Source organism: Engystomops pustulosus, chromosome 2 (genome assembly GCF_040894005.1).
Source record: "Engystomops pustulosus chromosome 2, aEngPut4.maternal, whole genome shotgun sequence".
In the NCBI taxonomy this organism is placed as follows: domain Eukaryota; kingdom Metazoa; phylum Chordata; class Amphibia; order Anura; family Leptodactylidae; genus Engystomops; species Engystomops pustulosus.
This window is the reverse complement of record NC_092412.1, coordinates 13,539,115-13,564,771: the sequence shown is the minus strand read 5'-3', so window position 1 is coordinate 13,564,771 and position 25,657 is coordinate 13,539,115. Positions and strand designations below refer to the sequence as shown.

Here is a 25,657-nt window from a genome sequence, read left to right as displayed (position 1 = left end):
AAAAATAAGATACATGAAAGGCTCTTACCCTCCTCTGTCACTGATGAGGGGATTTCCTCTCCGCTCCTCCTTCCACCACAACTTTCCTGGAAAGATCAAACATCAATGACATAAGAAAACAAGGGGCACAATTTCAGATTTGCAGAAATCTCAGCTCCATCTACCTGATGATCCAGTGGGACGTTCTCCTCCGGTTCCTCTTTGATATCTCGGGAATCTCCAGAACTGGGACATCTCTCTGGTGGATTTCTCTGACTGGATCCATCTATAGGAAATATACACAGTGACTGATACATTGGGGGTCATTTACTAAGGGGCCGAATCGTGTTTTTACGGCGTGTTACCCGAATTTTTCCGTTTCGCGTCGATCTTCCCTGAATTGCCCCGGGTTTTTGGCGCACGCGATCGGATTGTGGCGCATCGGCGCCGGCGTGCATACGACGGAAATCGGGGAGTGGCAAAAAACCTACAGATTCAGATTTTTTTTAAAAAGTGTCGCTGGACACGCACTTACCTGCACTCGGCCCAGCTTGGTGAACTCCGATGAACTTCAGTGCAGCAGCGACACCTAGTGGATGTCGGAGGAACTGCCTTAGTGAATCGCCGGAAGACCCGAATCCTCGACACACAACGCGCCGCTGGAGCGTGACAGGACTGGGTAAGTAAATGTGCCCCACTGTCTATATGTGATGATGAGATGATGGAGGAGTCTAGGTGACCTCACACCTGCTCTGTCCTCTATAATCAGGAAGGTCTCCTCTTACCTGGTGATGTGAGGGGCTGGTGGTCCTCCATCATGATGTCCTTGTACTGGTCCTTGTGTCCTTCTATATACTCCCACTCCTCCATGGAGAAATAGACAGTGACGTCCTGACACCTTATAGGAACCTGACACACACAATGACACAGTCATCACCCAGACACCTCCCTTGTGTTATTGTACAATGTCCCAGCATTCCCGGCAGCGCTCACCTCTCCGCTCAGCAGCTCAGTGATCCTGGAGGTAAGTTCTAGGATCTTCTGCCCATGTATCAGTGAATGAGGTGGAGGCTCGGTGATGGGGCTCTGGGTCCATCCTCCTGACACACGGGGGGTCACACACTCACCAGACGACTTCTTCACTACTGTGTAATCCTGTGTATGGGGAGACACTGATCACTACATAGATCCTAAGAATCCTTCACCTCTCCAGTCATTTCCCGCTGTTATTCCTAGAGATAAGAGCCGTGACCCGGGAGACTCTCACCTCTCCGGTTATCAAGGAGATGATCTCCAGGGTGAGCTCCAGGATCCTGGCCGCCATCTGGTTTTTATCCTTGTTGATCCTTGGTGGACCCTTCACCATCCTGACATGCTGGTACTTATCCTCATGTTCTACTATACACTCCCACTCCTCGATGGAGAAATAGACAGCGACGTCCTGACACCTTATAGGAACCTGACACCCACAATGACACAGTCATCACCCAGACCCCTCCCTTGTGCTATTGTACAATGTCCCAGCATTCCCGGCAGCACTCACCTCTCCGCTCAGCAGCTCAGTGATCCTGGAGGTAAGTTCTAGGATCTTCTGCTCATGTATCAGTGAATGAGGTGGAGGCTCGGTGATGGGGCTCTGGGTCCATCCTCCTGACACACGGGGGGTCAGACACTCACCAGACGACTTCTTCACTACTGTGTAATCCTGTGTTTGGGAAGAAACTGTCAATGTCTTAAGAATCTTTCACCTCTCCTGTCATATACCTGTTTTATTCATAGAGATTATATTGTTGTTCTGGGACTCTCACCTCTCCGGTTATCAATGAGATGATCTCCAGGGTGAGGTCCGAGATCCTGGCAGTCATCTGCTCTCTGCTCTTCTCTATCCCAACTGAGTCATTGATAAAGAGGACCCTCTTCTTTTGATCTTTTGAGTCTACTATGTAAGGAATGTGAGGAGCAGGATACAGATGTTTGGTCTGGAGAGGTTATGGCTTTTTTCTGTTTCTACTACCATGTTCTGCACTAAAAATGGAAAAAAAACAAACATGACAAGACATCTAATAACCCCTGTCCAGGTAGGTCACAGGGGTCCTTAGAAATCATCAATATCTTTGGGCATCTCTGTACGCCCCGTCTCACATGGGCCCCATCCTCCATAAGTTGGTTTAGTAGCTAAGCTGCCTATGGTTCACATTAGAGACAAAACAAGTGCAAAAACAGAACATTCCACGGGTTTCATAGAATATAAGGTTAGGAAAAGACACAGGTCCATTAAGTCCAACCTATAAGTCATATAGTGTTGATCAAAAGGAAGGCAAAAAAACTCTGCAAGGTTTATACCTATCTGCCAAAATTTGGGAAAACGGTGAAGAATGGAGCGTGTATGATGTCGGCGAGATACAATCAGATACTTTTATTCTTGTAGTTGACAAGATACACATCTTGTGTGTAAAATTCATAGCCTTTGACCATTCCTGATCTGAAAATTCCTACTTCCCATGTGCCCTGGTAGCCGAACCAGGAGTCCCAAAATCCCTCCTTCAGCAGCAACCCATAGACAAGAGAAATAAGATATCTTGGGGGTTGGCACGAAACAATCTACGGTGAAGGACTAGGATGAACATCTCAGTCACTTGTGTAGCTGATGTCTGTGTCTCACACATGTGTATTGCAGAACATGTCAGGTACTTGTGTAGCTGATGTATGTGTATCAAACATGTGTATAGCAGAACATGTCAGATACTTGAGTAGCTGATGTCTGTGTATCACACATGTTTATAGCAGAACATGTCAGGTACTTGTGTAGCTGATGTCTGTGTCTCACACATGTGTATAGCAGAACATGTCAGATACTTCTGTAGCTGATGTCTGTCTCACATATGTGTATAGCAGAACATGTCAGATACTTGTGTAGCTGATGTCTGTGTCTCACACATGTGTATAGCAGAACATGTCAGGTACTTGTGTAGCTGATGTCTGTGTCTCACACATGTGTATAGCAGAACATGTCAGGTACTTGTGTAGCTGATGTCTGTGTCTCACACATGTGTATAGCAGAACATGTCAGGTACTTGTGTAGCTGATGTCTGTGTTTCTCACATGTGTAAAGCAGAACATGTCAGCAGATAAAGCACAGACACCAGCAATGCTTTACTATACATTACACACAGACATGAACAGGGGAGGAGAGGGGAGGGGTAACAGCCATGACATAATTTTCTCTCTCCATGTGCCCGGCCTTACTTACATAATAAATAAAATATTATTTTAGATTGATTAATCTATGAATTGACTAGATAATGGCTGATGGAATCCTTGTGAGCTGCTCCAATAGGTAGTGGTGACAGCACTAGTGACAGAGACCTGTTAACTCTGCTATTTATGAGGAGTTGACATGCTTACTAAAACAAAATGGCTAAATAGATTTGTTAACAGAAACAAAATTACTGACAAATATATTAACAAAGTTTACTACCGGACTGGAACCGAGATTACATAACAGAACCAAAATTACTATGTTGTTACATTACCAGAACCAATCTTACTACACAAATGCATAGTATTACACACTGGCAAAATAGTCAGAAACTTTCTCTACAACACAAGTAAAAACAAATACACAGACACATGTTCGGTATCACTGCATCAAAATGTGGGGAACCCCATAAACTGAAAATAATGGGGCACATTTACTTAGGGTTTTGCGCCAGTTTTCTGTCGGACTTTGTACGTTCTTTCAAGTGCAAACTGCTTGTACGTGTATTTCAGAAGTGTCTGCACCACATGTGTCGCACGCAACTGTTTTGTGGGGACGGCTGCGCTAGTCATCATGGGACACAAACTATGGGGCGTTCTGGTGCTCAGTCGTAACATGTGCCAGATTTATCATGCAAAATCCGACAGAAATGTTTCGCACGTATGCAGGTCCCTGCACTCCCTGCATTGTCGGGACCTTTGTTTGATAGTGATACATTTTGGAATATGGGGACTGAAATAAGAAATCACAAATAGAAAAGGTCTGCAGCATTAATGGGTTAATGACCTGATGCTTTACGTGTATGTTGTATTATACTCTGTATACAGCTGCTTCTCTCTGCTCTCACTATATACTGGCAGCTGTCCCCTCCCGGACTCCCCCTGTGATCTCTATGACTGGTTCTTCCCTGTAACCTGCACATTTACTCACCCGGATCATCCTCCATACACAGCACAGAGCAGGAAGCCCCGCCCACATAACATCAGTCACATGGTCTCTAGTGTCATGTGACCAGTGACGTCACACCTGCTTCTGGTGTCTCCATTCTGGCATTTCTGAAGACTGTTCCTTCTGGTTTGGCTTTATCTCACATCATGTTATTAGGCTTCTTGTAGGTCGTACTTGGTGCTGAGGACCCTGTATTACAAGGTAACATGGCAACACAAACCCCACTTGTAAAATAACAATATTATATAACTTAGTCTCCCCAGCGTGAGCTGGGAGACAAAACCCCCACTAATAAGCACTGTGACGGTTAGGAGAAATAATACATTAGGGTGGGCTGGTTGGGGCGTTGTAACCGCATTCTTCTTCATATTGGCCCAGACACCCTGCTGACAGCCCAATTTATGGGTAAGTTACTGTAGCCAGCTGCCAATCAGCTGACTACCTCCAATATTCTGCCTGGTTACAGCGCTGCCATAGATCCAGCTGTTTACCAATCACAGCTGACCTTCACCTTCAGCGAATCAGCAGGCAGTATCTGTGGCACAAACATCTGACAGTAAAGTGCACAAAACTACCTCATGGAAACGGCGGGAAACACAGAACATAAAAATTACCTCAGAATAACATTAACCCTTTCAATGCCAACGTACAATCCTCCTTGTCAATGAACCCCTGAGAGCCATTTTAGGGGATTGTGTTACCATGTTCTCCCTTCAATAAAATTATCAGGGGCCCCTGGTCATAAGGAGGCAGTGGAAAACATATTTGCATATTTGTAGCATCTTCCGGGTTCCTGTGACTGGTCGCTGTACATGGAGTAACAGCCTCTCCCTCAGCCTCCTCCCCATCCACAGTCACTGGAGGAGCAGTGTCATACCGAGCACCAATGCAGCACAGTATAGAGCATGATGGGCAGTGCAGGAGTGTTTGACTGTGTAGTAGTCACAGGAGTACAGTATAGAGCATGATGGGCAGTGCAGGAGATGTCTGGCTGTGTAGTAGTAGTCACAGGAGTACAGTATGGAGCATGATGGGCAGTGCAGGAGTGTTTGACTGTGTAGTAGTCACAGCGGTACAGTATAGAGCATGATGGACAGTGCAGGAGATGTCTGTCTGTGTAGTAGTAGTCACAGCAATACAGTATAGAGCATGATGGGCAGTGCAGGAGATGTCTGGCTGTGTAGTAGTAGTCACAGCAGTACAGTATAGAGCATGATGGACAGTGCAGGAGATGTCTGGCTGTGTAGTAGTCACAGCAGTACAGTATAGAGCATGATGGGCAGTGCAGGAGATGTCTGGCTGTGTAGTAGTAGTCACAGGAGTACAGTATAGAGCATGATGGGCAGGACATACAAATCCTTCAGAGTGCCCACTGAAGAGAGAGACAGGTGATAAGGAACATTTCAATGTTTTTGGTGTGGAGAGAATTTGAGAAAGAGATTTTTTATGTATTTTCCTCCCTGAGAGAAAAAAAAATGGCATCTAGGATCCAGACCAGCACCCTCTTAGACTCCACCCCCTTGACCCATATCAGCAGAGGGGTGGATTGAGGGAGTTGTTATAATTGTGGTGCCCCCATATTCTCCCCACACCTTGTCACTAGTTACGCCCCTTTATTGGTGAAGATGACACGTCCTACCATCCTTCAGCGGCGGCCATCTTAGTTTGCTTTTGTCTGAGCCCCGGTGGCCATGTTTTCTATCACATGGAGAATGTGATTTCTCAAGTCTTTGTTTTATTCCAGGCATCTATCAAGACTCTTCAAAGGTGAATATTTTACTTCCAGATTTCTGTTGAGAGAATTCTTGGAGTGGGAAGGTTTGGTTGTTTGTTTTGCTTATTGTCCAGTTACAACTTATTAGATTCTGACAATTATAGAAACATTGCCATGTGTAAGAAGGTGTTGCAGTATCTCCTGTATTTGCTTTTTGGAGTTTGTAGTAGAAATGAGAGGGAGAACGGGGAGGGGGGGGGGGTCAGTGGCGTAACCAGGAGAGACCACCTAAAATTGGGAAAACCTATTGACTCAAGTATAAGCCTAGGATGGAAAATGCATTGGTATAGCCAGCCAGCCCCCTGTAGTATATATAGCCAGCCCCCTGTAGTATATAGCCAGCCAGCCCCCTGTAGTATATAGCCAGCTCCCTGTAGTATATAGCCAACCGCCTGTAGTATATAGCTAGTCCCCTGTAGTATATAGCCAGTCCCCCATAGTGTATAGCCTGCCAGCCCCATTTAGTATACAGTCAGCCAGCCCGCTGTAGTATATAGCCAACCCAGTGTAGTATATAGACTGCCTGCCCCAGTTTGCCCAGCACATAAAAAATATCTTTATATCCGGATGCATCACCTGTCTGGACCCATTGCAGTCCTTGACTAAATTTAAGGAGGTTATCAACAATTATTCAGATGGCTCACTTTATGAAAGAAACTGAACCTCCCCCCACAAATTATTGTATTACAGGATACTATTAAAAGTTATTTTAACCCCTTACCGACGTGCAACATATCTGTACGTGACACATCAGCTGCAGGTTTATGGAGAGGGCTCACGGGCTGAACCCTCTCCATGCAAGGTGGCCGTTTGCTGCATATTGCAGCAAACACCCACCAATAACAACAGCGCTCGATAACAGCACTGTTTTGACCTGATTGGGTCTCCTCAAGCCTCTCACACAGCCAAACCAGTTCCCTGTACTGTACTGAGGAGAACCAACCAGGTGGTAACAGCGCTGTCTACAGTTGGGAGTCTGTTCCTTCTGGAATATATACTGGTTTGGTTTTAATCCCGCATCATGTCATAAGGCCTCTTATAGGTCATGCTTGATGTACAGGGAGCTGCCTTACAAGTAGCTAAAAGAGGCGAGGTTTTCCTAGTCCCATCCTGGAAAACTTTGCATATTTTCCCAGAATCCCCCTAGTGGAGCATCCATGGCTATAAGACTCCACACGCCTACACGGTGGCCTTAATCGTCAGTCTCCGTAACTAGAACTCTCACTTCCCAACCATAGATGCAGAAGTCTCAAATTTCCACTGGAATTCTTAAGATATCTACAAAAAAAATGATAATCAAATTTATTTGGGCAGGTAAAGCGCCTAGGACTAATGGGAAAATAATTAATATCTCAGTAGAGAAAGGCGGCATGGGGTCCACGATATTGGTTTATATTATAAGGCGGTACTTATTGAGCAGATGAAATGTATATGGGAAACTATCAAAGAGTTTGTATGTTCTCTCCGTGTTTGTGTGGGTTTCCTCCGAGTCCTCCGGATTCCTCTCACACTCAAACATACTAGAAGGTTGATTAGATTGTGAGCCCCATTGGGGACAGGAACCGATTTGGCAAACTCTGTACAGCGCTGCGTAATCTGTGTGCGCTATATAAATAAAGAATTATTATAGTAATCATAGTAATATAGTAACAAAAAAAAAAGGATGCTGAAATTGGCCTAAATACAGTGAAAGGAGCCCTTATACTAAACTGTCTGGCATTAGTAAAATGTGAGTATATTCCCTCTCTGACCCCCCCTCGCCCCCTCTTCTCCATCATTTAAAGACTGGAGGGGGCTACACTTCAGGGGGCTATAACTGTAGATCCGGGGCACCTATGTTTTCAGGTGAAACCAGAACTGTGGTTCAAGGTGCCACAAATCAAAAGTGACGCATTCTACAAAGGAATTCAAAGATACTCCGAAGGTGCAAAATATCTGTTTATTGCCCCAGGATTGTGTTACATACACAAGTGGAATATCCTTTTACTCACAAGCGTTTGCAAATTACTAAGGAAAAGCACCAAATATTAATCAAACAACTCGATTTGGATGTTTCAAATGATTCGATTTCTATGCCACAGTCTTAAAATGTCTACCGCCCTTCATGAGAGCTTTCATTTCTAGACAGAGTTGATTTTTTTGGGTAAAGGATTTCCTTCATTCAGTAAATGAGAGTGACTTCTTGTTTGCATGAATTTTTTTCTCATGTTTAACAAGTCCTGCTCGCTGGGAAAAACTCTTCCCACATTCCAGACACGAAAATGGTTTTTCACCTGTGTGAATTTTCTGATGTTTAAGAAGACCCGATTTATACATAAAAAGTTTCCCGCACTCCAGACATGGAAATGCCTTCCCTGTGTGAGTTCTCTGATGTTGAACAAGATATGATTTCTGGATAAAACTTTTCCCACATTCCTGACATGAAAATGGCTTCTCCCCTGTGTGAGTTCTCTGGTGTAGGACAAGAGCAAATTTTTGAGCAAAACTATTCCCACATTCCAAACATGAAAATGGCTTCTCCCCGGTGTGAATTTTCAGATGTTCAGCAAGTCCTGATTTTTGCCTAAAACTTTTCCCACATTCAGTACATAGAAATGACTCCTCCCCTGTGTGAGCTTTCTGATGTTGGAAAAGAGAAAATTTATGGGAAAAACTTTTTCCACATTCCGGACATAGAAATGGCCTCTCTCCTGTGTGAGTTCTTCGATGTTGAACAAGATTTGATTTCTGGGTAAAGCTCTTTCCACATTCTGGACATGGAAATGGTTTCTCCCCTGTGTGAGTTCTCTGATGTTGAACAAGATATGATTTATGGATAAAACTCTTCCCGCATTCCAGACATGAAAATGGCTTCTCCCCTGTGTGAGTTCTCTGGTGTAGAACAAGAGCAAATTTCTGGGCAAAACTGTCCCCACATTCTGAACATGAAAATGGCTTCTCCCCGGTGTGAATTTTCAGATGTTCAGCAAGTCCTGATTTTTGTTTAAAACTTTTCCCACATTCAGTACATGAAAATGGCTCCTCCCCTGTGTGACCTTTTTGATGTTCAAAAAGACTACGTTTTTGGGAAAAACTTTTTCCGCATTCCGGACATGGAAATGGCTTCTCCCCAGTGTGGGTTCTCTGATGTTGAATAAGACCTGTTTGATAGGTAAAACTCTTCCCGCATTCTGCACAAGAAAATGGCTTTTCGCCTGTGTGAATTCTCTGATGTTGAACAAGAAGGGATTTCTGGATAAAACTCTTCCCACATTCCAGACATGGAAAAGGCTTTTCCTCTCTGTGAATTCCAAGATGTGTGACAAGAGCTGATTTGGTGAAAAAAGATTTTCCACAATCTGAACATAAAAATGGCTTCTCCCCTGTGTGAATTCTCTGATGTTGAACAAGAAGTGATTTATGGGTAAAACCCTTCCCACATTCCAGACATGGAAATGGCTTCTCCTCTTTGTGAATTCCAAAATGTTTAACAAGATCTGATTTGGTCAAAAAACTCTTTCCACATTCTGAGCATGGAAAGGGCTTCTCCTTTGTATGATGACTTCGCTGATGCACTACAAGACATGACCTCTGGATAAAACTCTTCCCGCATTCCAGACATGAATATGGCTTCTCTCCTGTGTGAATTCTCTGATGTTGACGAAGATACGTTTTATGGATAAAACTTTTCCCACATTCAAGACATGAAAATGGCTTCTCTCCTGTGTGATTTCTTTGATGTGTAATAAGTTGTTGTTTGTTGGTAAAACTCTTCCCGCATTCCAGACATGGAAATGGCTTCTCCCCTGTGTGATTTCTCTGATGTGTAATAAGTTGTTGTTTGTTGGTAAAACTCTTCCCGCATTCCAGACATGGAAATGGCTTCTCCCCTGTGTGATTTCTCTGATGTGTAACAAGTTGTCGTTTGAGGATGAAACTCTTCCCGCATTCCAGACATGGAAATGGCTTCTCTCCTGTGTGAATTCTCTGATGTTGAAGAAGACATGATCTCTGGATAAAACCTTTTCCACATTCCAGACATAAAAATGGCTTCTCTCCTGTGTGAATTTTCTGATGTTGAACAAGATGCTTTTTCTGGGCAAAGTTCTTACCACATTCTGTACACTGAAAAGACCCTTTTCCTCTTTGACTCCTCTTCTGAATGGAGGGATCAGACAATATTTCTGACAGACTTTGTACAGTTCTATTTTTACCAGTTTGTGGCTGATTATCTACGGTTTCATAAGCGGAAGAGGAAGGAGGAGGTGGATGGGAGAGATTCATCTTGTCTTCACCTAGAAAATAAAACCCATATAAAATTATTGGTGTGACATGACTTGTCCTGAACTCTATACAGCTATTGTAATATTATACCAAAACCAGCACATAACTACAAACTTTATAAACTGGAGTGAGCCATATTGTAGTATGTGGCCGGTACAATCTCATCGATGGTTAAACACTTATTAAGCGCCTTGTACATTTCAAGTCAGTGTAATAGAAGGACAATGAGGTACTGGATGTGACAAACTGTAGAACCATTCAACTTTGTATTTTTCCTAAACCATGCTTTTTTTATTAAAATGCTAGAAAGATTACAAATTGAATAGTATTATTTTCAAATTTCAAGAAAATGTCAGAATCTATTTTATGGACCATTTTATTTCTACAAGGCCTTGAAAGTTCTATCAACTCAAATCCCCCCAAAATCTCTTAACGTTGATTATTAGATCATGTGCTCTCCTCAATATTATTTGTTCCTAGCATTTAGGTAGGCAACAATATCTGCATATTACGTGATTCTATAAAGAAAACAAACGCCAAGCAAGAGGCAGAACAAAGCCTCCTACTGCTGAGCCCCACCCATGCCCAATACTCAAGCCGGCTGGCCCACGAGGAGTGATGCACAAGGCAGCAATCAGTTGCGTAAATGATAAGTGGTCTGGTAGCCTGGGAAAATTCATCAAAGCTCTGGTCATGGTGTCCTCTAGTCAAGCGAAGCCTCCCAATGTCCCAGTGGTTAGAATTAGGAGTGATTCCGCACATGAGGATGATCCTGCAGCTGCTATGGGGCCGTTGAGATATCAGCTTTTCCAAATCTGGACCTGCCAAACACTACTGCCTGTGGCTCACATCACTATTGTATGGCGTCTAGAGGAGTTAGAGTCTCTGCCCAGGATCAAGAGACTTTTTTTTCACTTGTCTATTATGCCAAACCGGCAAACAAACAAATGTGTATTTGTGAAATCAAATGGACTCACGAGATCCAGGGTTGAACATTTTTGCAAGCTATATAGATGTCGAGAAATAAGAAATAAGCTATATAAATAAGCGCTACTGTTATATACTCTCGTCACTACAAGATGACTGAAATAATCGATGGATGATACTTGAAGTAAAGTTTATAATAACCTATTGTGCTCATTGTTTGGACAATATTCATTGAGAGGGAGAGTTGGAGATCTCCCGTCCTAGACCACATACATTTCCTTTTATTTGTTGGATTAAACGCTACTGCCTGTCCAGAACTGGCAAGGTTAGAATAAATTGTGTCTTTAAGATGCAGATACCATAGAGCGTGGGCAGGTCCTTGCAGAGATGACTCTGTGTACTTCTTCTTCAAACACGTTCTAGCACGTATGTGTCCTCCTCACTCTGCAGACCATCCTCTCAGCACTGCGGGTGATCACCGGGAGGAACAGAATTGACACATCTGGTTCACCTCTTCTAGCCCTCCTCCCGGGCTATAACTACTCATCTAAAGAAACTCAACACATTTACCCAGTGCACTTTTCATTGTATTCTAACTATAACTTGGATTGATAGATCTCCGATCAGGTCATCTCCATCTCCTCCCCTGGATGTGACCTCTCCCTGCAATGTATAAGGGAAGAATAACCCACAAGATACATGAAAGGCTCTTACCCTCCTCTGTCACTGATGAGGGGATTTCCTCTCCGCTCCTCCTTCCACCACAACTTTCCTGGAAAGATCCGACATGAGGGACATGAGAAAACACTCCTATTAATCTGTAGAGGATTTACAGGAATCTCCATTTAATCTACCTGATAATCCAGTGGGATGTTCTCCTCTGGTTCCTTTTTGAGAAAATGGAAATACTGAGGACTGGGACATCTCTCTGGTTCCTCTTTGATATCTCGGGAATCGTCAGGACTGGGACATCTCTCTGGTGGATTTCTCTGACTGGATCCATCTATAGGAAATATACACAGTGACTGATACATTGTCTATATGTGATGATGAGATGATGGAGGAGGTGACCTCACACCTGCTCTGTCCTCTATAATCAGGAAGGTCTCCTCTTACCTGGTGATGTGAGGGGCTGGTGGTCCTCCATCATGATGTCCTTGTACTGGTCCTTGTGTCCTTCTATATACTCCCACTCCTCCATGGAGAAATAGACAGTGACGTCCTGACACCTTATAGGAACCTGACACACACAATGACACAGTCATCACCCAGACACCTCCCTTGTGTTATTGTACAATGTCCCAGCATTCCCGGCAGCGCTCACCTCTCCGCTCAGCAGCTCAGTGATCCTGGAGGTAAGTTCTAGGATCTTCTGCTCATGTATCAGTGAATGAGGTGGAGGCTCGGTGATGGGGCTCTGGGTCCATCCTCCTGACACACGGGGGGTCACACACTCACCAGACGACTTCTTCACTACTGTGTAATCCTGTGTATGGGGAGACACTGATCACTACATAGATCCTAAGAATCCTTCACCTCTCCAGTCATTTCCCGCTGTTATTCCTAGAGATAAGAGCCGTGTCCTGGGAGACTCTCACCTCTCCGGTTATCAAGGAGATCATCTCCAGGGTGAGCTCCAGGATCCTGGCAGACATCTGGTTTTTATCTTTGTCCATCCTTGGTGGAGCCTTCACCATCTTGATGCCCTTGTATTTTTCCTTGTGTCCTTCTATATACTCCCACTCCTCCATGGAGAAATAGACAACGACGTCCTGACACCTTATAGGAACCTGACACCCACAATGACACAGTCATCATCCAGACACCTCCCTTGTGTTATTGTACAATGTCCCAGCATTCCCGGCAGCACTCACCTCTCCGCTCAGCAGCTCAGTGATCCTGGAGGTAAGTTCTAGGATCTTCTGCTCATGTATCAGTGAATGAGGTGGAGGCTCGGTGATGGGGCTCTGGGTCCATCCTCCTGACACACGGGTGGTCACACACTCACCAGACGACTTCTTCACTACTGTGTAATCCTGTGTATGGGGAGACACTGATCACTACATAGATCCTAAGAATCCTTCACCTCTCCAGTCATTTCCCGCTGTTATTCCTAGAGATAAGAGCCGTGTCCTGGGAGACTCTCACCTCTCCGGTTATCAAGGGGATCATCTCCAGGGTGAGCTCCAGGATCCTGGCCGCCATCTGCTCTCTGACCTGCTCCGTAAGTGACTGAGTAGGGATTGAGAAGACTATCATATTTTGAAGGAACCTTTATTTATTAGAGTCTAGTAGGAACGGAACCTATGGGAAAATGAGAAGGATTCAGGTGTTGGTGGTCCGGAGAGGTTAGGATTTCATATTAGGATTTTCAATAACACATCTACTAAATTCCTACCTAAGGAGGTCACTGGAGTCCTTAGAAATCATTAGTAGCAATGGATATAGTGGGGGAAAAAAGTATTTAGTCAGCCACCAATTGTGCGAGTTCTCCCACTTATAAGCATGAGAAGCCTGTGACTGACATAATCTGTAGAACCTCAACTATGAGAGACAAAATGTGAAAACACATTCAGAAAATCTTCAGAAAAACTTCAAGAAAACATTTGACCTCTGTCATTGCCAACAAAAGATATATAACATACTATTGAGATGAAATTTCGTTGTTGACCAAATTGTTTTCTACCATAATTTGAAAATAAATTCTTTAAAAATTAGACAATGTGATTTTCTGGATTATTCTGTCTACCTATGATGTCAGTTACAGGCCTCCCTTGTTTGTAAGTGGGAGAACTTGTACAATTGGTTCACTACATACTTTTTTCCTGTTGTATCCATAGCTACTCTTGATTTGTAAGGACCCCAGTGACCTCCCTAGGTCAGTGAATCTGGGAGAATTGTCTACCATGGACACTGCCCTCCATTGTTGGTTCAGTAGCCAAGCTGCCTATGCTTCATAGCTACCTCCTTGTCCTCGATCTGACTAGAGATACTGCAAAAACAAAAAATATTCCATGGGTTTCATAATATATAAGTTTGGTAAAATATGCAGGTCCATCAAGTCCAACCTATAAGTTGACCCACAGGAAGTGTAGTAAAAATAGTCGGGTAGAGTAATCCCCCTGGGTCGAGGCGACAGTTGCAGGGTTGCTCATGCGTCCACACGCCAGAGTGTGGTCCGGTGCTCCCGTCCCCGAACCCTAGTGCGCGCATGTGCCGGCTTTGTGAAATGTAAAGGGCCAGTGCGCCGCTAATTGGCGCTGGTCGGAAACTGCCCTGATATATAGCCTGCCTTTTCCTTTGTTCCCTGCCAGATCTTTGTGCCCTGTTTATATTAAGACTATTGTGATCTATCTGCTGTGACCTCGATTCTCTGCCGCCTGTCTTGACCTTCTGCTACGTCCCTGCCTCCGGTCCTTCCCCGCATGTCCTGATCTCCTGCCTGAATACGACTCCGATTCTGCCAGCCGTTTCAGTTTTCTTTTCTCCTCTGCAATACTATAGGACTTACAGATAATCTCAAATGTTCCAAAACAGTTGTCGAAGTTCTCTCTGTGCTCCCGAAAAGCAGGAAATGCAGCTGAAAGCTTGCGATGATCCCATGAGCAAACTTCACTAGTGACTTGCTGGCACTGGGCTGTCTCTATTTGGTCAATTATCGCCATTTTCTCACAGACCATTATTGTCAGCTTCAGCTTCTCACTGTGGCTCAATTCTCCACATATCTTTAGCCTCCAGTGAAAAATTCTTTCACAAGGTCTGTATCAGGCTTGTCCATGGACCCTGGTTGGTACTAACAATTCAGTAGAGGAGTTAGATTCTGCACCTCGTTTCTAAGTTCTTCATGCCCTGTGGAACAATCCCACGATTCCTGCACCACTCCATCAGGGTAGCATATTAGACATGTCCTATGGAAGAGCACCACAGCTTGCTCTATGAACAACAGTTCATCATAGAATCAATGTTACACACAAAGACCCACAACAAGATAGATCCCTCGTGACCCCCAGGTTATTCCTCATCTTCCTTCACCTAGACCCTCAAACCCTCCAGTATGATACTCAGGTAATTCCTCATCGACCTCCACTTTGATCCTCAAGTTATTTTTTTCACAATTTATTTTTCTCTATACTCCTCTAACGCCTCATCACTACCTTCATGTTTTATCCGTTTCAATTATTTATCTTTCTTGTGTATTGCCGTTCTTTTCAGTTAACCACAATGTTTTTTAGAATACTTTTTAGAATATTTTTAAAACGTCTTATTTATTCTGAATACATTATTTGTGCCCTGAGCTGCTGAAATTCAGAAGTCCGGAGTGCTAGTTGCCCACTTGTAATGGGCATAACACAGTCTTTTTGGAAATGATGTTTTTCACACCTGGATTTGGGGATCCTCTACATCTTCCTGTTCCGTTACCTCAGGTTGGATGGTGAACATTGGTGGAACCAATTTTCAAGTCTCTCTAGTGATGCTTCATTGGGTTTAGGTCGGGGCTCTGGCTGGGCCGGTCAGGATTAGTCACAGAGATGTTCTGAAACCTCCGCTGTGTTATTTTAGCTGTGTGCTTAGGTCATTGTCTTGTTAGAAAGTGAAGCTTCAGCCCCATCTTCGGTCCAGAGCATCTGGAAGAGGTTTTAATTCAGGATATCTCTGTACTTGGCCACATTCATCTTTCCTTTAATTGCAACCAGTGGTCCTGTCCCTGCCCCATAGCCTGATGCTGCCCCCACCATGTGTCACTGTTTGGATTGTATTTGGCAAGTGATAAGCAGCACCTGGTTTTCTCCACACAAACCGCTTAGAATTAACACCAAAAAGTTCAGTCTTTGTCTCATCAGACCACAGAATCTTATTTCTCATAGTCTGGGAGTCCTTCATTTGTTTTTTCCGCAAATTGTATGGAGATGCTTCCATCAGCACACTCTGCCATAAAGCCCCGACTGGTGGAGGCTGCAATGATGGTTGTCTCTGTGGAACTTTCTTCTATCTCCCTTCGCATCTCTAGAGCTCTGCCACAGTGATCTTGGGGTTCTCCTTTACCTTTCTCACAAGGTTCTCCTCCCTTGATTGCTTAGTTCGGCTGTACAGCCAGGTCGCAGAAGAGTTGTGGTCGTCCCAAACTTCTTCCATTTAAAAACTATGAAGGCCACTTAGGGACCTTGTTAGGAACCTTGAGTGCTACAGAAATTCTTTAGCAACCTTTGCCAGATCTGTGCCTTGCCACAATTCTGTCTCTGAGGTTCATGTGCAGCTCCTTAGACCTCATGATTCTCACGTGCTCTGACATACACTGTGAGCTGTGAGGTCTTATAAAGAAAAGTGTGTGGCTTTCCTAATCAAGTCTAATCAGTTTAATTAAATACAGCTGGACTCCAATGAAGGAGTAGAACCATCTCAAGGAGAATCAGAAGGAAATGGACAGCGTGCGAGTTACATATGAGTGTTACCTCAAAGAGGCTGAATACGTATGACCATGTGATATTTCAGTTTTTCTTGTTTAATAAATTAACAACAATATCATTTTCTTTGATGTTGGGGGCAGATTGTACATACATGAGCAAAATGAGTACAATTTTGAGCTTACCAATTGGCTGCAATGAAACAAAGAGTGAAAAATTGAAAGAGAAAGAAGAACTGAAGAAATTAGTAGAAGAACTGAAGATTTGATACTTACTGCAGTTTTCACAAGGCCCATTTAAGTGACTAAGAAAGGCAGTAAAGGTTGTTTGTTCCTACTGAGACCTTTGGACTGCGCACCAAAAAAAGGTATGTTTCAGCCGCCAGGGGTCAGGATGAAGCGGTTATTGAGAGCTGTGGAACGCTACCACGGGAATCACATGTCGGACCCCTCCAACCTTTCTTACTTATATCATCATTTTAACAAAGGCTGTAACCGCCAATACTGAGAGCCCAGCCATAGATATAGTCCAGCCATGTCTCACTGATACCCATGATATTACACCTGCCCTCTAAGTCATGATAGTCACACTCTAGATCTGCCTAGTGACGCTCCTGCCCTCTATATGGTTTCTCTTACTACGTGGGATCTCATCCTCCTCCTACAGTCATGGCCAAAAGTTTTGAGAATGATACAAATGCTAATTTTTACTGCATCAGGTTTTATAAAGGCAATTTTCATATACTCCAGAATGTTATAAAGAGAGATCAGCTTAACAGCAATTAATTGTAAAGTCAATATTTGCCTAGAAAATGAACTTTTTCCCCCAAAACACATTTCAACTTCATTGCAGGCGCCTTAAAAGAAGCAGCTAACATCGTTTCAGTAATTGCTCCAGTAACACAGGTGCGGGGGCTGATGGGGACAGGGCTGGAGATCAATCTGTCAGTATTAAGTAAGAATCACACCACTGGACACTTTAAGAGGAGGCTGGTGCTTGGCATCATTGTTTCTCTTCTGTTACCCATGGTTATCTCTAAAGAAACACATGCAGTCATCATTGCACTGCACAAAACTGTCCTAACAAGAAAGAGTATCACAGCTAGAAAGATTGCACCTCAGTCACCAATCTATCGCATCATCAAGGAATTCAAGGAGAGAGGATCCATTGTTGCCAAAAAGGCTCCAGGCACCCAAGAAGGACCAGCAAGCGCCAGGACCGTCTCTTAAAAGTGTTTCAGCTTGGGGATGGGGCTCCCAGCATCGCAGAGCTTGCTCAGGAATGGCAGCAGACAGGTGTGAGGCATCTGCACGCACTGTGACACTGCGGAGACTCCTGGAGCAAGGCCTGGTGTCCAGGAGGGCAGCAAAGAAGCCACTTCTCTCCAGAAAACATCAGAGACAGACTGATATTCTGCAGGAGGTGCAGGGAGTGGACTGCTGAGGACTGGGGGAAAGTCATTGTCTCTGATGAATTCCCTTTCCGATTGTTTGGAACATCTGGAAAACAGCTTGTTGGGAGAAGACAAGGAGAGCGATGTCACCAGTCTTGTCTCATGCCAACTGTAAAGCCTCCAGCAACCATTCATGTGTGGGGCGGCTTCTCAGACAAGGGAATCGGCTCTCTCACAGTCTTGCCTAAAAACACATCCATGAATAAAGAACGGGACCAGAATGTCCTCCAAGAGCAACTTCTCCCAACCGTCCAAGAGCAGTTTGGGATGAGCAATGCCTCATCCAGCATGATGGAGCACCTTCCATAAAGCAAAGGGGAGAACTAAATGGCTCAGGGAACAAAACATAGAGATTTTGGGTCCATGGCCTGGAAACTCCCCAGATCTTAATTCCATTGAGAACTTGTGGTCAATCATCAAGAGACGGGGGACAAACAAAAACCAACAAATTGTGACAGAATGCAGCAGTGATTGTGCAGGAATGGACGGCTATCAGTCAGGATTTGGTCCAGAAGGTGAGTGAGAGCTGCCAGGGAGAAGGAGATGTCCTGCAGATACTGACTCGCTGCAGTAACTCATTGTAACTATATATAAAAGCTTTTGTTACTTGTAATATGATTGCACTTGTATTTCTGTATGTGATAAAACATCTGACAAACCAGAAGGACACATCATGTGACAATATAATATTTGTGTCATTCTCAAAACTTATGGCCATGACTGTAGATCTCCCAGCATTATTCCTAGTTACACTGTCTCCTCCAGCACTAGTACCAGCACCAGGAGCGACAGCAGCAGCACAACTAGAAGTACTGACATGTAAGGGATAACATAGGACTGCAGGTACTGACGTGTAAGGGATTACATAGGACTGCATATACTGACATGTAAGGGATTACATAGGACTGCACATACTGACATGTAAGGGATTACATAGGACTGCAAGTACTGACATGTAAGGGATTACATAGGACTGCATATACTGACATGTAAGGGATTACATAGGACTGCATGTACTGACATGTAAGGGATTACATAGGACTGCATATACTGACATGTAAGGGATTACATAGGACTGCAACTACTGACATGTAAGGGATTACATAGGACTGCAGGTACTGACATGTAAGGGATTACATGGGACTGCAGGTACTGACATGTAAGGGATTACATAGGACTGCATATACGGACATGTAAGGGATTACATAGGACTGCAGGTACTGACATGTAAGGGATTACAAAGGACTGCATATACTGACATGTAAGGGATTACATAGGACTGCATATACTGACATGTAAGGGATTACATAGGACTGCATGTACTGACATGTAAGGGATTACATAGGACTGCAGGTACTGACATGTAAGGGATTACATAGGACTGCATATACTGACATGTAAGGGATTACATAGGACTGCATACACTGACATGTAAGGGATTACATAGGACTGCAACTACTGACATGTAAGGGATTACATAGGACTGCATGTACTGACATGTAAGGGATTACATAGGACTGCATATACTGACATGTAAGGGATTACATAGGACTGCATATACTGACATGTAAAGGATTACATAGGACTGCATGTACTGACATGTAAGGGATTACATAGGACTGCATGTACTGACATGTAAGGGATTACATAGGACTGCATGTACTGACATGTAAGGGATTACATAGGACTGCATATACTGACATGTAAGGGATTACATAGGACTGCAGGTACTGACATGTAAGGGATTACACAGGACTGCATATACTGACATGTAAGGGATTACATAGGACTGCATGTACTGACATGTAAGGGATTACATAGGACTGCATATACTGACATGTAAGGGATTACATAGGACTGCATACACTGACATGTAAGGGATTACATAGGACTGCAACTACTGACATGTAAGGGATTACATAGGACTGCATACACTGACATGTAAGGGATTACATAGGACTGCAACTACTGACATGTAAGGGATTACATAGGACTGCATGTACTGACATGTAAGGGATTACATAGGACTGCATGTACTGACATGTAAGGGATTACATAGGACTGCATGTACTGACATGTAAGGGATTACATAGGACTGCATGTACTGACATGTAAGGGATTACATAGGACTGCATGTACTGACATGTAAGGGATTACATAGGACTGCATATACTGACATGTAAGGGATTACATAGGACTGCATGTACTGACATGTAAGGGATTACATAGGACTGCATGTACTGACATGTAAGGGATTACATAGGACTGCATGTACTGACATGTAAGGGATTACATAGGACTGCATGTACTGACATGTAAGGGATTACATAGGACTGCATGTACTGACATGTAAGGGATTACATAGGACTGCATGTACTGACATGTAAGGGATTACATAGGACTGCATATACTGACATGTAAGGGATTACATAGGACTGCATATACTGACATGTAAGGGATTACATAGGACTGCATGTACTGACATGTAAGGGATTACATAGGACTGCATGTACTGACATGTAAGGGATTACATAGGACTGCATATACTGACATGTAAGGGATTACATAGGACTGCATGTACTGACATGTAAGGGATTACATAGGACTGCATGTACTGACATGTAAGGGATTACATAGGACTGCATGTACTGACATGTAAGGGATTATATAGGACTGCAAGTACTGACATGTAAGGGATTACATAGGACTGCAAGTACAGACATGTAAGGGATTACATAGGACTGCATATACTGACATGTAAGGGATTACATAGGACTGCAGGTACTGACATGTAAGGGATTACATAGGACTGCATATACTGACATGTAAGGGATTACATAGAACTGCAAGTACTGACATGTAAGGGATTACATAGGACTGCAGGTACTGACATGTAAGGGATTACATAGGACTGCATATACTGACATGTAAGGGATTACATAGGACTGCATATACTGACATGTAAGGGATTACATAGGACTGCATATACTGACATGTAAGGGATTACATAGGACTGCAAGTACTGACATGTAAGTAATTACATAGGACTGCATGTACTGACATGTAAGGGATTACATAGGACTGCAGGTACTGACATGTAAGTAATTACATAGGACTGCATGTACTGACATGTAAGGGATTACATAGGACTGCAAGTACTGACATGTAAGTAATTAAATAGGACTGCATGTACTGACATGTAAGGGATTACATAGGACTGCATATACTGACATGTAAGGGATTACATAGGACTGCATATACTGACATGTAAGGGATTACATAGGACTGCAGGGTGAGGAGGGGGGGGGCAGCTCCCGGGACCCAGATGTACTCACCCGGATCATCCTCCATACACAGCACAGAGCAGGAAGCCCCGCCCACATTATCCCGGTCACATGACCTCTAGTATCACGTGACAAGTGACGTCACACCAGCTTCCTTCCGGGTTCCTGTGACTGGTCGCTGTACATGGAGTAACAGCCTCTCCCCTCAGTGTCTATAACCTTCTGCCTGGGATTCCTCCTCCTCCCCATCCACAGTCACTGGAGGAGCAGTGTCATACCGAGCACCAATGCAGCACAGTATAGAGCATGATGAGCAGTGCAGGAGGTGTCTGGCTGTGTAGTAGTAGTCACAGGAGTACAGTATAGAGCATGATGGGCAGTGCAGGAGATGTCTGGCTGTGTAATAGTAATCACAGCAGTACAGTATAGAGCATGATGGACAGTGCAGGAGATGTCTGGCTGTGTAGTAGTAGTCACAGCAGTACCGTAAAGAGCATGATGGGCAGTGCAGGAGATGTCTGGCTGTGTAGTAGTAGTCACAGGAGTACAGTATAGAGCATGATGGGCAGTGCAGGAGATGTCTGGCTGTGTAGTAGTAGTCACAGCAGTACAGTATAGAGCATGATGGGCAGTGCAGGAGATGTCTGGCTGTGTAGTAGTAGTCACAGGAGTACAGTATAGAGCATGATGGACAGGGCAGGAGATGTCTGGCTGTGTAGTAGTAGTCACAGCAGTACAGTATAGAGCATGATGGGCAGTGCAGGAGATGTCTGGCTGTGTAGTAGTAGTCACAGGAGTACAGTATAGAGCATGATGGACAGTGCAGGGGATGTCTGGCTGTGTAGTAGTAGTCACAGCAGTACAGTATAGAGCATGATGGGCAGTGCAGGAGATGTCTGGCTGTGTAGTAGTAGTCACAGCAGTACAGTATAGAGCATGATGGACAGTGCAGGAGATGTCCAGCACACTCACTACACACAGCACATACACTATACATAGAGTGCAGTGAGCACAGTGTGGTTGAGGCTTGCACTCATCTGGCACTACTCTCCGGTCCCTCCAGGATTACATAAAGTTAGGGCAGGCAGGGAGAGTTGGTGCTGGCTCAGGTCCTTCCCGGGTCGTGGTCGCACTCCTTGCGCCCCTGGTCTTCCACTTACTAAACTCTCTCCTGTACAATCTCTTATAATGCAGCAGCCAGGCTTGTCTTTCAGGTTAAACGCTACACAGATGCCTCCAGTTTGTGCCAGTCACTGCAGTTGGTTCAGTAAGACATCGTTGAAAATCACTGAAGCCGGGAAGAGAAAAGCAATCTGTATTTGTCCATAAGCCAAAATGGGTTCAGTGAAAAATCACTGATGTGAAAAACAATGCTGATTGGCAATGAATTTAACAGGCAGTTAGGAAGACACACTCAATATAGGAGTGGTTCTGCAGGTGGGGACCACAGACCACTTCTCAGTACCAATGCTTTCTGGCTGATGTTTTGTTCAATTCTTAATGTTGGTGGTGCTTTCATACTTGTAGACTGACTCTACAAACCACACAAGTGGCTCAGGTAGTGCAGCTCATCCAGGATGGCACATCAATGCGATCTGTGGCAAGAAGGTTTGCTGTGTCTGTCAGTGTAGTGTCCAGCCAGTACACCAGGAGATGTGGAGGGGGCCGTAGGAGGGCAACAACCAAGCAGCAGGACCGCTACCTCGTCTTTGTGCAAAGAGGAACGGGTGGAGCACTGTTAGAGCCCTGCAAAATGACCTCCAGCAGCCACAAATGAGCATGTGTCTGCACAAACGGTTAAAAACTGTGGTAAGAGGACCCGACGTCCACAGATGGGGTTTGGAGTCTGGAGACGGTACCGGTAGCAGTTTTGGTTATAGCAGTTAATTTGGAAATCACCTTACTGTAAAGGCTTGTTGGAGCCCTAGATTAAATATCTCTAACATTTAATTGGCGTTGACTGGGGGGCGTCACTAAAATGAACATTTGACCATCGAGGTGACTTCCGCAGGAGTCTTTACCGCCAGTGACTAGAATTGACAAAGAGCGCTCGAGGCTAAGTCTACTTTTATTGTCTACCTTGAATGTCACTAATGTTTCACCGGCTGCAAGGACTGGATAAGGTTATTTCCTTGTGTGATATAATGTACTTTGCCTTTAAATGTCCATGTATGGCAGTACGCTCACTATAATTGTGGCAAAGAACCACTTGTAAGGTGCCAGAGTGGGAGGTATTCTGTTGGTGATTGTCAGATTATGTTGTCAGATGTTGTTCTTTTACAGTATGCTTATGACCTACTGTTTTGTGACTCCATTTTGCAGGTTTGCCAGGTTCTGCACAAGTCCGAAGTTCACGGTGGTTCGTGGGAACAAATTTTTTTTCACCTTTTTTATGCAAAATGGCAGTGAGCACAACATGTTACATGGGGCAGAGAACTCTGGGAAGAAGAAAGGAACACCCTTGATCACATGTGCAGAGATGTAAGCCAATCAGCTTGTCACCGTCATGCTTATGTGATGTCACAGCCCTATAAAAACTGACGTCCATTTGCAATCCCGTCATTTCACACTGCATGTGCTGTCTCTAGCGTCTATCTGCTTGTACTCAGTAGGTGATGGATTGATTTTTGCTCTAAGTACACAGTGTCCATTTTGGGGAATCTGTATACCCCAAATCTCAATTATTTTTTGTTGCTAAAGTTGAAATCTGTGTCAAATCAACATAGTTGATGGTGTGATTTTTGGGGTTCTGTATTCCGCAAATTTCAGTTCTTTTTTTGTTGCTAAAGTAGATATCAAGAAATCTGTGTCAAATCAACATAGATGATTAACCAATATGTCAGACAGAGAGGTGGCAGGTGGAGCAGGCACAGGTCGCAGCAGGGGTGACTCTGTGAGGCCAGAAACGCCGGTGTCATCTAGTGGCAGTGTGTTGATGAACAACCCAAATGTTCTTGATTGGTTGACTAGGTCACCACTTCCTCTCAAATGACATCTGACCACCCCCTGCAAGAGTCCGTGGGTTTGTCAGATACAACCCTTAGTTGGCATGGCCTAGGAGCAGGTCAGCGGCCCTCACCTGTCCTCAACCAGCCTCTGTCCTGTCCATTTCCCTCAGCCAGAGATCTACTAGCTGGCCTGGGCTCAGCGCCACTATACAGTGAGGACGAACTCTATGAAGACAGCAGCTGCTTGGCAGTGAAGAGGTGGGGCATACACACGCTGCTTCGTGCAGTAGGCGGGAAAGTAGAGATGTGGAGAGTGGCATGGGAAGTTATGTTGCACTTGCAAGTAGTCAGGCTGTGCATACGGAGACCGTTGAGGAGAATAGCAGTGTCAGCGAAACACAAATCGATGATGATGTAGCCGATCGCACTTGGGAGCCGGGTGAAGCAAGGGCTTCATCATCATCGTCAGAAGAAGAGGGTGTCAGCTTGCTCGTCAGGCAGCAAGTCGATACTGTGGCCGTGAGTCAGCAAGGTGGCAGCAGTGCGAGGGCGGGAGTCAAACGGCCGAGGGGTATAAAACCTGCTTCGCAGGTCCAAGTGAGTAGGGGCACATCGAGGCAGCCAGGGAGCTACCGTTGGCAACACGGCCCTGCGTCAACACATGCAGCGTCACCATCCAATGGCCTGGGAGAGACGTGTCTCAAATGTGGTGGTCCATTCTGCCGCCGCAGCAGTACCTAGTGGCACACATGCCATTTCAGCCAGTCATGGCTCCAGCAACTCTGCCGAAGGGAGCGGTTTGTCTTTGACATCACCTCCCGGGCCAGATGCTCCTGCTCCTCACTCCGCATGGCGCCAGCAGTCATTGAAAGAGGCGATTACAAAGAGACAACTGTATGCGTCCAGCCATCCTAAGGTGCAGAAGCTGACCGTGTTCCTGTCCAAGTTGTTGGTACTGCAGTTCCTCCATTTCCAAGTAGGGGACTCTGCACCCTTCAGAGAACTAATAGCTTGTGCCAAACCGAGGTAGAGAGTTCCAAGATGAAATTCCTTTTCTTTTCTTCTTTTACCAGCCCTTCACAAATATGGAGAACAGAAGGTGGACGAGTCCAAGAGCTTATCGGTTCTTCCAAGGTGCACTGCAGTGCGGACATATGGAGCTGTAACTATGGTCAGGGCCAGTACATGTCCTTTACGGCCCTCTGGGTGAATGTGCTTCCCGCCCAGCCACACCAACAACTTGAACAGTAGACGTAGCTTTCTCCTCCATGTTGCCAAACTGCTGCTGCTGCTCCATCATACCACATGTGTAGGGCACAGCAGTGTCACACAGTTCTACACCTGGTTTGCCTGGGCAAAGTCACACAGGAGAGGAACTGTGCTCCGCACCATGCAAGAAGAAATCAATGTGTGGCTTTCT

General features: G+C 44.6%; 2 protein-coding genes and 1 long non-coding RNA gene across 12 annotated transcripts in view; 2 read left to right on the top strand and 1 right to left on the bottom strand.

Annotated features, from left to right (window-relative positions):
- The window catches only part of LOC140119790 (uncharacterized), an 822,703-nt gene that overhangs the window by 5,015 nt on the left and 792,031 nt on the right, over nucleotides 1-25,657 (bottom strand). For 4 of the 10 annotated variants that reach the window (XM_072139167.1, XM_072139171.1, XM_072139172.1 and 1 more), the window contains 5 exons: nucleotides 12,749-13,186; nucleotides 12,267-12,636; nucleotides 12,005-12,153; nucleotides 11,865-11,922; nucleotides 7,879-10,234 (listed from right to left, as the gene is read on the bottom strand). In XM_072139167.1, coding sequence (XP_071995268.1) covers nucleotides 8,118-10,234; nucleotides 11,865-11,922; nucleotides 12,005-12,153; nucleotides 12,267-12,351 — 2,409 coding nt within the window. In that variant the 5' untranslated portion in view covers nucleotides 12,352-12,636; nucleotides 12,749-13,186 and the 3' untranslated portion in view covers nucleotides 7,879-8,117. Of the gene's footprint in view, nucleotides 1-28; nucleotides 87-164; nucleotides 266-764; nucleotides 889-972; nucleotides 1,135-1,246; nucleotides 1,467-7,878; nucleotides 10,235-11,509; nucleotides 11,698-11,864; nucleotides 11,923-12,004; nucleotides 12,154-12,266; nucleotides 12,637-12,748; nucleotides 13,187-13,298; nucleotides 13,455-21,340; nucleotides 21,476-25,657 lie in introns of those variants that run through there. The other 6 variants (XM_072139169.1, XM_072139173.1, XM_072139176.1 and 3 more) reach the window with 6 other exon arrangements.
- Nucleotides 1-25,657, top strand: part of LOC140119963 (uncharacterized) — a 1,020,783-nt gene that overhangs the window by 764,040 nt on the left and 231,086 nt on the right. The gene's annotated exons all lie outside the window — the stretch shown is intronic.
- Nucleotides 4,278-23,997, top strand: LOC140119988 (uncharacterized). The gene is made up of 3 exons (XR_011853434.1): nucleotides 4,278-4,387; nucleotides 5,931-5,953; nucleotides 23,612-23,997. It is a non-coding gene; the product is annotated as an uncharacterized lncRNA (long non-coding RNA).